This window comes from Platichthys flesus, chromosome 8 (genome assembly GCF_949316205.1).
Source record: "Platichthys flesus chromosome 8, fPlaFle2.1, whole genome shotgun sequence".
In the NCBI taxonomy this organism is placed as follows: Eukaryota; Metazoa; Chordata; class Actinopteri; order Pleuronectiformes; family Pleuronectidae; genus Platichthys; species Platichthys flesus.
In genome coordinates, this window is record NC_084952.1 from 19,317,784 (window position 1) to 19,328,177 (window position 10,394).

Genomic DNA, 10,394 nt, shown 5'->3' on the forward strand with positions numbered 1-10,394 from the left:
GCCGTGCATCTTCTGCTCTTGCAAATATTTCCCAATCAAAAACCTTTTTATACAAGGGAATGGATTCCATTAACAGAAATGCCGGAGTGCTTTTATTTTGAAAAGGCATACAGAAAGTGGTTCAATCTTTTGTTTGTTACATAAATTCATCAGATAAACGTGAAAACTCTGGGGCTTTGGTTATTATCGACAGACCGAAAGATTCGCATCTTGATTCCCTAGAGTCCTCACAATTAGTTTATTACATAAACCAGCTTGTTGTTGAAGGAAATGCAGGAGAATAAACCCGCAGCACCGTCAGTAGCGGACACAGTGCGTGTGAAAAAAATACAACCGACACACAGCTGATCTGCGGCGCGACGACAGCCAGTGAGTCCAGAGAGATGGAGGATCGACAGTGAATACTGGGGGATCGACCTGTCTGGACACACTGCTCTTTGGCACTACGCATGCAGGTAGAAAACAATTTAATTATCAGATTTTCAACAAAGTGATTGCCATGCTGAGACGATCCGGTCCCAGCTACACCTCCAGTGCAAAATATAATGTTACTATATTATGAAATAGTTATGATAATCATGAGCCCGAAGTAAGATCCCATCTTAAAAGTGTGTTAAGTTAATAAACACATATATTTATACTATATATTTATACTGGTTGACCCAGTTAACGTTTTTGAAGCTTCTGTGATCCTACAGCGGTTCCAAACCGTGCCCTGCAGACAAGTCTGTCCCTCAACATGATGGAAGAGGGGATCTTTTTGCTTTTCGATACAAAAGTCTGTTCACGCAATCTTCCAGAGGGGTAAAAAATACTGAAATATTGTACTCAAGTAAAAGTACCTTTACTTTGATGAAATTGTACTCAAGTACAAGTAAAAGTACCCATCTAAAAATCTACTCAAGTAAAAGTAAAAAGTAGTTCATTTAAAATGTACTTTAAGTAAAAGTTATTTAGTTACTTCCAACAACTTGATGGGGGCCACTCCTATACAGTGCAAAAAAGGAAATGGGGTCATAAATCCAATCCAATAACAGTTATTTTTAATTAAAGGAGAATCTTTACAAATATAAGTGCAATGACATTAAACATGTCAAACATTAAACATGTCAAACATTAAACATGTCAACACAACATTTAGGAACTTTTGGGAGGATCATGTCAAGACATGAACCACATGACAGCTAAAATAAAAAGTTAAAATGCTGCTGTCCCACTGTATATTTAAACTTTTGGTTAAACTTTGGTCGACCTTTAGAGCACTAGTCTACAAACTTCTTGTTGAGTTTGAGCAGCAGCTGATTTTCAAGGTGAGTAGAGCTCATCCGGGCTCTGCAGTGAACAGCATCCAGCACAGGCGGCAAAGGCAGGTAGCCCAGTATTGAGTTTCAGGCAGTGTTGTGCGTGAACAAGTTCAAAAGAACGCGTTCATTGAACACGTTCATTTTTAAGAGAACGTTGAACTGAACGAAACTTATTGAAAAATATTGAATTTGAACGGTGAACATGTCCATATTATCTGAGGTCTAGCTAAAACGTTGTTGTGTTTATTTGAAAAGGAGTGCAGTCTTGGGGGGGGGGGGGGGCAGGAGTGAAGCTTGCATAGAGCGCCAAATGTTCTAGCGCCGGCCCTGTGTAGCACAGTGACTCTCAAACTGATCACTTCAAAAATTCATTTTGGCATGCTTGATGCAAGTGTTTCCAAAAGGCTAGTGCGAATGTTGCGCCAAGTGGTGAAGATGGCTTCACGAAGGGCATCCACTGTCTGGAACTGAAGTCCATTTTTGTAAACTTCCCTTGCCATCCATCCCCAAATGTTCTCAATTGGATTAAGATCAGGGGAACACGCAGGATGGTCCAAAAGAGTGATGTTATTCTCCTGGAAAAAAGTCTTGGTCAGACGGGCATTGTGAATTGGAGCGTTGTCCTGCTGAAAAACCCAGTCGTTACCACACAGACGAGGGCCCTCAGTCATGAGGGATGCCCGCTGCAACATCTCCACATAGCCAGCTGCTGTTTGACGCCCCTGCACAACCTGGAGCTCCATTGTTCCATTGAAGGAAAAAGCACCCCAGATCATGATGGCGCCCCCTCCACTGTGCCGCATAGAAAGCATTTCAGGTGGCATCTCCTTGTCATGCCAGTAACGTTGGAAGCCATCAGGACCATCAAGGTAAAAAAAATTCTCGTCAGAGAATAAAACTTTTTTCACCTTTGAATGTCCCATGTTTGGTGCTCCCTTGAAAACACTAAACGGGCAATTTTGTGGCTTTGAAGGAGGCGTGGGACTTGAAGACGTTTCTTGTTTTTGAAGCCCTTCCTTCGCAGATGCGGTCTGATGGTTATTGGGCACCAGTCATGGCCTTCATTTGGGACGAGGATCGTCCCGTGTCTTGACGGACAGCCATTCGGATCCTCCGGCTCAGCACCGGTGAGATTTTTTTGGGTCTACCACTTGATTTTTTTGTTCTATAACCCTGAGGATCTTTTAAGAAATGCAAAATGACTGTCTCACTGCGTCCAACCTCAGCAGCGATGGCACGTTGTGAGAGGCCTTGTTTATGCAGTTCAACAATCCTACCACGTTCAAAGACGGTGAGCTTTTTTGCCTTTGCCATCAAGAGATCTTCACAGTGTGATTACTTTACAGGAAATTACATGGAATCCAAATTTTTGACCAGATTTTGGCTTTTAAAGGCTGTGGTCTTAAACCCTTGATCAGCTGATGAACAGCCTATTTGAGTTAAATTGTTGTTTTCAATAAATTGCCTGCTCACAACTTTTGGTGTCTTGTTCCCATTTCTTTTTGCATTTTGAAGCTCTACTTAGAACCTTCCTAGGATCCAACAGTGCAAAATGCAAATTCATGCAATTTTTTAACTGGTCTTAAGATTTTGATCAGGAGTGTATTTATACTAGTTGACCCAGTTAACGTTTTTGAAGCTTCTTTGATCCTACAGCGGTTCCAAACCGCGCCCTGCAGACACGTCTGTCCCTCAACACGATGGAAGAGGGGATCTTTTTGCTTTTCGATACACAAGTCTGTTCACGCAATCTTCACATACAAAATGCTAAATTTCCATTACACCCTTCAATCCTAAAGTGATGTCTTTTATATCCTGTGCCATTGGTCAGCCTCCCCTGAAATACTGTGACATGAATATCAGCAAAACACAGATCATTGCCCTCTGCTTCGGTGATACTGATGTCCCTGAAACAGTTGTGTCTTGTCTCTAGACGTGACTCTTCCCCTGTCACCACACCTCATCACAATGCCTTATCGCCAATGTGCCGTGGAGATTAAAAACGAGTCTAGCCGCTACACTCTGGCCAACCCAAGGTGATGTGTTGCTCATTTTCTGACGTACATTTTTAAACCTGACTTAAGCAGGTCTCTGAGTTGTAATAATTGGTAAGAAGCATCCCCCAACTTCTTTCATCTGGACTTTGATTTAATCAGCAGCGACATTACAGGATGGCCAAAAAAGGGGGGTTTTGCATGTTTACCTGCTTGTTCAAACTGCATCATGTTGGGACACCCTGTGACTGTTAAAGTTGTGACTGCTCGTGGGTGAACTCATGTGCTTTTAATAAGACGGCGCTGCTCTCATTAATATAAAACTGATGGTTTGACTTGATACAAAAGGTTTATGTCGGTACTGACTGACACGTTGTGTTTCTGTAATCAGGGTGTTCATTGTGAGTGGCGTCTGTGAGATCCCTCTGACACCAATTGTGGGTCCCTCCTCCACTGGCAACGCATTGTTCAACAAGACCACCGGCTTTGCAACTGGAGCCGTAGGCGTCTTCACCTACGACCTAATCAATGCCGATCTGAAGGACTAAAACCACTTCATGGCTGCCATGTACTCTGTGCCCTATGACTGGAACATCTTCTCCACCTGGTTTGCTGTGGGCATCTTTGGAAGAGAAGTTCACTGCGACCGCGATCTGTACGATTTGATGTATTATGGTGTTGAAAACAACTTTGTAAGGGCAAAAGCAGATGGCTCTGGCATTTCTTATGAGCGTGATAAAGCTATTGTCAGTGCCTCCATGTCTCACTCAGGTAAAGCACTCTTGAGGGTGGATATCAGGGATACTGGCAAATACTGAGTTAAGAAAAGTTCTGACTTTTATCATGTAAACTACACTGTAAACCGACAGTAAGTTTAATAAAATATTCCAAGAACCTCAATCAACTGTGGTGTTGATGAATCAAAACAATTCAAGTATGAGTGTACACTGAATCCTAGTTATTGGATGTGTGATTTTGGAAAGCTGATCCATCAGATCCTGTTCTCTTTTGCTTTGGCCATGTATAGATACAATGAGCTAATGCAGATTTAATTTGGCTGATGACACCTCCTAATACGCACAGGTCTAGTTGATGGGTTTCTTATGGGTTTAAGTCTATAAGATTGGAATTATATCATTTTATAAATTCAGACAGCTTGTAAGTGAGGCAGTGTGAATAAAATCTGTGAACAAAGGTGATCAGGGTATTATTATTTTCCATGAAGTTGCTCAGAATAATAGCAAATATATAATGTGCTGTGAATGTAATAGAAGACTCCACAAGTTGGTCCTACAAAATCAACCACACTTTTCAGGACCCACAGTGGAGATGATCGTAACTGATCCCCCTGCCCCCTGATCAGACTATCAAGATCTCAATATAATTCAGGTTTAAAGATATCATAAGTACTTCAGGCTCTCATGCAAAGTGTGGGAACTATGAGCATTGAGTCTTCGAAAAGCAATCGAATCTGTTTTCACCACATTATTTGTTCTCTCTTTTTTTCCACTAAGACAAATCTTTTCTACTCCAGCACAAACCTGTGGTGCTTTATTTGCCAGGTTCACAAAGATTCAATAAAAGCTACTAACTTGTTTCTGTGATCATCCCTTTATAAGCTTAAAATATTTTTGACCATAATGTGAGGCCATCATTACTGGACAGTTTGATGCCCCTTGACTGATCTTTCTATATTCAATGATAATAATTATAGAACTCTATTATGAATCGTATCTTGGGTTTATCAAAGCCTTAAAACGGATAAAGTAATTGTTGTAAGCGATTTTAATATTCATTTGGACATTGATAAAGATAGACTTAATTGGTTTCAGTTGGTGTATACATAAACCCACTCATTGTTTTAATAACACCCCTGACCTTGTTCTAACATATGGTGTCAAATTTGTTGATGTTTAAACATTTAAACAACATTTAAACATTTTATATTTTTTATATTTTTGATTCATATTCCACATTTTTACTTTGATGCACTTATCGTAGCGCTTTCTTCAGATCAACTTCAAATTAAGGTGAGTGTCATCAAAAAAAAGATGGGGATATAAACTACCTTGAATTTCCACTTTTCGTCCCACCGTGTGACCGTGGCGTGGCGTCAAAGTTTGATTACACGCCATCAAAACATGAGGTTCTATATCTCAGACATATTGGGTCCAATCGAGTCCAAACTAGACATGTGAGACAAGAGTCCCGGTCCTGATGACATCTGCACAGAAATCATGACTTAAAATCACAGCGTGCCGGGTGGAAACAGGGAAATATCTTGTTTTTGAATGTGACATTTCCTCAAAGCGTGTAAACATTGATATGCGGCGAAGGTTTATCCTTCACCAAAGGACATGATGTTGTCATAACTCCACTGTGCATTGTCCTATCACTACCAAACTTCTGCACATGATTAGAGTCCAAGCCTGAACAGCTCTATGTGTCAATATTTCCTCAGTGTCATAGCACCACCTACTGATTCGCCATGAAACAGGAAGTACTCTGTAAATCCACTCTGCATTATCCACTCGGCTCCGAACTACTGACCTATGATCACAATCCTGACCTGAACAGCTCCATATATTAATATAAGTTCAGGGTCATAGCGCCATCTACTGATCAGTGTGAAAATTAAGTTGTTTTAGCATTGTCCAATTGACACAAATTGTCACGCTACATCAGAGCGCCTACTTGAACAGATCTATATGTCTGTATGTAATAATAGTGATGGCGCCACCTACTGGCAACAGGAAGTAAGCTTTGTTTTACAACTATGATTCGATTTACATAAAATGTTCACCATGTGATGTGCAAATGATAGCGTGGACCGTAATGAGCAATTAGAAGGCAAGGATCGACATTGTGTGACGGATGCAGGAAGATGCGGAGACGTGCGATTGGTCATTGATCGCTCTCTCCACTAACCGCAACAGGCTTCAAAATGCCTGTGCTCGAGCCTGTTAGTGCTACAACGTAGCCCTAGTTGAAGTTTGTTTTCTCACCCACTCTATAAGAACTTCACCCCCTTTCAAACTCACAGGATTTTAACTCCAATATATTTACTCCCTTTACCTCCAGATATGTTTGCCATACTTACCCTGTGTGTCAAAATGTACCCGTGTTGTGTTTACAGTGGTTTGTGGAGGTTAGGACTGTCTGGCCTCACGTAGCAGAGAATGGGCGGGGCTACAAGGCGACCCATCACACAGGTCTGAACATGAGGCTGACAAACACTGATTAGACTTTTATTTGTTATGGCAACTCATTAAAGTGTTTGTTTGTGTGTGTTAGTTGGTCTCCTGCGTTCTGAAATTATTTTAACATGTTACTTGATATTTTTAGTAAATCTCTTCTATTACGCAAGAAAAAGTGGCCTCGATGTCCAGAGGTAAAAACAAACATGCCTCCATACTGCTCCTGTGCTCAAGCTCTCACCCAAGGGTGCGCGGCAGCATCGCTAGTTCCAGTTGCATCACTGCTTTCGGTACCATCGCTAATTCTGGTAGCATAGCTGCAGTTATTGCTGAGTATCGCTGATGTCGTCACCTGCCCCTGGGATGAGAGCATAGAGGCGTGAGGCAAGAGGACTCAGTGAACTGGTGCCATCTATGTCCACTTGTCTTAATACCCCTGTGTTTGGCTGCAGAAGTCTCCATGGGGATGTAGGATTTGATAGAACTTCCTGGTCTGTGTTAGAATTCGAACAACAGATATTCAGGGACTCTAACACTCTGAGCTAAACATTGGACCTGTGTTCTCCAGTTCAAGATTCAAGATTCAAGATTTTTTATTTTCAAATGCACAACAATAACATTAAGCAGTCGCTGGCAGTGAAATGCTTGAGTCTCAGGCTCTCTTCTAGCAATGCTCAAGTAATAACAACCTATAAAATTAAATACAAAATAAATAGTATAAAATAAAATAAAACAGAATATCAAAATTTAAGATAGAAAATAAAGTATATATATCTAAATATATATATAAACAGCTGAGGAGAAAATAAAATATATAATAGTGCAAATATGCAAATATGTCACAGAGAGGAGTTTAAAAGTATTATGGCCTGGGGGATGAAACTGTCTCTGAGCCTGGTGGTGTGGGCCCGGATGCTGCGGTACCGTCGGCCAGACGGCAGCAGGCAAAAATGTTTATGGCTGGGGTGAAAGGGGTCTTTAATAATCCGGCTGCTCTTCTTCCTGTACCGCTGGGTGTAGAGGTCCTCTATGGTTGGTAGCTCCATCCTGGTGATGTGCTGGGCAGACTTCACCACCAGGCCGGTGCATGCTTCGGCGTTTTCACTGGCCCGCAAGCGCAAGAGCCCTTCTGGGCCCCTTACGTGCTTATGCATCTCTTCTTATGTGCTTACGTGCGTCGCCCAATTTTCCAACTATAGACAAAGTGACGCGAGCCTCGCCCAGCCCGCAAGGCTTGTGATTGGTCTGCTAACTACATCCCCTCCAGAGTCTAGTTTCCGGTTTCATGCCCCATAATACCGGCAGAAATCACGGAAGATTTAGAAGAACGAATATGGACCAAATAGAAGAGCACTTGGCAGAAGAGATCCGATAGTATGACCACTTGTATAACCTGTCACTGACTGGCGGTTTTGTCCGCCAGAAAAAGGCTACGAGGAACCGCAGTGGCTATGTAAAAAAACAATCGACAAAGAAGAAAGAAGACGTCTCTAAGGTCGTCTTCGACAAAAAACATTACTCCGCCTAGTGTTCTGGCGGGGAATTCCTTTGTAAGAGGCACAATGCTTGGGGAGGCTTGGGAAAGCATGACCGACAAATAGTCCTGCGACACAGCAGCGTGAAGAGCAGCTGACGCAGTTGCAGAAGCCAAAGTCAAAGTCGCATGCGACTTCTTTCTTCTTCGTCGATTGTTTATTTACATCGTCACTGCGGCTCCTCAGAGCCTTTTTCTGGCGGACAAAACCGCCAGTCAGTGACGGGTTATACAAGTGGTCATACTTTCAGATCTCTTCTGCTAACCGCTCTTCTATTTGGTCCATATTCGTTCTTCTAAATCTTCAGTTGTTTCTGCCGGTATTATGGAGCATGAAACCGGAAATGCAGCTCCAGAAGGGATGTAGAGCAGACCAATCACAGCCTTGCAGGCTGGTGGTGGCTTGCGGAGCTTTGTCTATAGTTAGAACAATTGGGCGACGCACGTAAGTATTGATATACACCACATACATTACACATAGATGTATTGACATACACCACATACATTCCTTTGACCTCTTTATCACACTCTGTAGAACAGTCAACACTTTGTACCACACATCCCAGCTCCCTGTTTCAATTCACACACAGATAATGAGCAGACCTTGGCCTAAAATCTCTCCCACACAGCACACTAACGCAGCTGCACTGACACAGGAACATTATCACCTCTGGTAACCACGACAACGGATTGCACGTACAGTATCCTCATCACGCGACATTCCAAGAGGATGAGGCACTGCCCCGTCTAGATGCAGCGGCCTCCATCTAGTTTTGACCAATCCAAGAAGAACCCCTGTCACGCCCAATATATAAACTATGTGCGCACTCTGTTTAAGCGCTTTTTCTTCTGTGTAGCCTTCTGCATAGAATTAGAAGCCCATGCATGTTCAATTGCTGGACACCGCAGTTTCCTGACCTGTGACCTCTGGATAAACCTGCCTAATTTTAACTTGAGAACGACGACTCCTGCCTTTAATTTCCACCCGCAACAAATTGGTAGCAGAGGATGGTTAGACGATTGAAAGAGCGGAGTGGAATCAACCAGTCGGAGAGGAGGTCGTCTCTCGGACGGGAAAGAACCGTCCTGAAGTGACTCATCTCTCCTTGGGAACCTGATAAAACAGCGCTGTTCTAATTAAGAGGTAAGCAGAGCCTATTTAATTGAAATCTGCATATTGTCGTGATAGAGAAAACCTACATTTTTGATCAGAAGTACTGAGGATGAGTATGAGTTGCATATGCTAAATTCAGTAAAAGTAATAAAAATGGTCTGAAACTGCTGTGTATTGTGCAAATTGTGTTTTTATATTTTAATAAAGAGTACCAGCAGCTTACACTGTAAAATCGATCCAATAGGGTTGGTGTGAGAGTAGCTGAAGAAAAGAGTACCGGCAGCTTACACTGTAAAATCGATCCAATAGGGTTGGTGTGAGAGTAGCTGAAGAAAAGAGTACCGGCAGCTTACACTGTAAAATTGATCCAATAGGGTTGGTGTGAGAGTAGCTGAAGAAAAAAGAAAGACTACCCAGGGATGGAGGTCACGTGCCACCCTTGGATGTTCTTGAGATTGAAATGTCGAGTTATATGAAGGTTTTAACTGCTCTTACTGTAGCTCTCTCCAATCAGGTCTCCAGGGCCCTGGCGACTGATCCGGAGGAAGCTGCAGGACCGAAGGTAAAAGTTGGTGACTGGGTAAGAGTCAAGGTTCACAAGAGAAAGTGACCAGAACCCAGGTGGACTGGACCGTACGAAGAGAAGGAGGTTACTTCACACTCGGCCCAGGTCAAAGGTAAATCAGGCGCTCCTTGGCACCACCTGACAGATTGTACCCCAGCACCTTCACCTTCCCGCCCATTGGCTGAAATAAGAACTGATTTGAATAATGCAACAGGAGCTTTACTAACCAGACACACCATTGTTTTAATTTGGCACAAATAACGGAAGACTGTTACGAATAAGGATTTGAAAGAGGAAATTACTTATATAAAAATTGTTATACTACTATTGATTATAATATAGCGAGGATGTGAAGTAACTAGTATGAATGGAAGTGTGTGCCTGTTGGAAACGAGAGAGGAGGAGAGAAAAAGGAGGCAAGGTCAAAAACTGACTGAGACATAGAAAAACTGACTGAGTGACTGTGGTAGAAACTGTTGGGGCGCGGCCCGTTGAATCTCAAAAGAGGGAGTTCTGTCTCTGCCCGAAATTTAAAAAAAAACGTGGCAGAGAGCACGCTTTGGCTGTGAATGTTCATGCGTCTGTGTGCAGGGAGATACCTACAAGATGTGTGTGTGTGAGAGTAGGAGTGTGTGTGTCTGAATAGAGACGAGAAAATGTGTGTCAAGGTCAGCTGGCTGAGTGAG

General features: G+C 42.5%; 1 protein-coding gene across 1 annotated transcript; it reads left to right on the forward strand.

Moving 5' to 3' along the window:
- The first annotated feature begins 320 nt into the window (after positions 1 to 320).
- LOC133958351 (DELTA-stichotoxin-Hmg2b-like) lies at positions 321 to 4,157 on the forward strand. The gene is given in 3 exon segments (XM_062393095.1): positions 321 to 455; positions 3,238 to 3,340; positions 3,690 to 4,157. Coding segments are annotated over 2 exon segments (495 nt in total). The 5' UTR covers positions 321 to 455; positions 3,238 to 3,272; the 3' UTR covers positions 4,117 to 4,157.
- Positions 4,158 to 10,394: the final 6,237 nt, after the last annotated feature.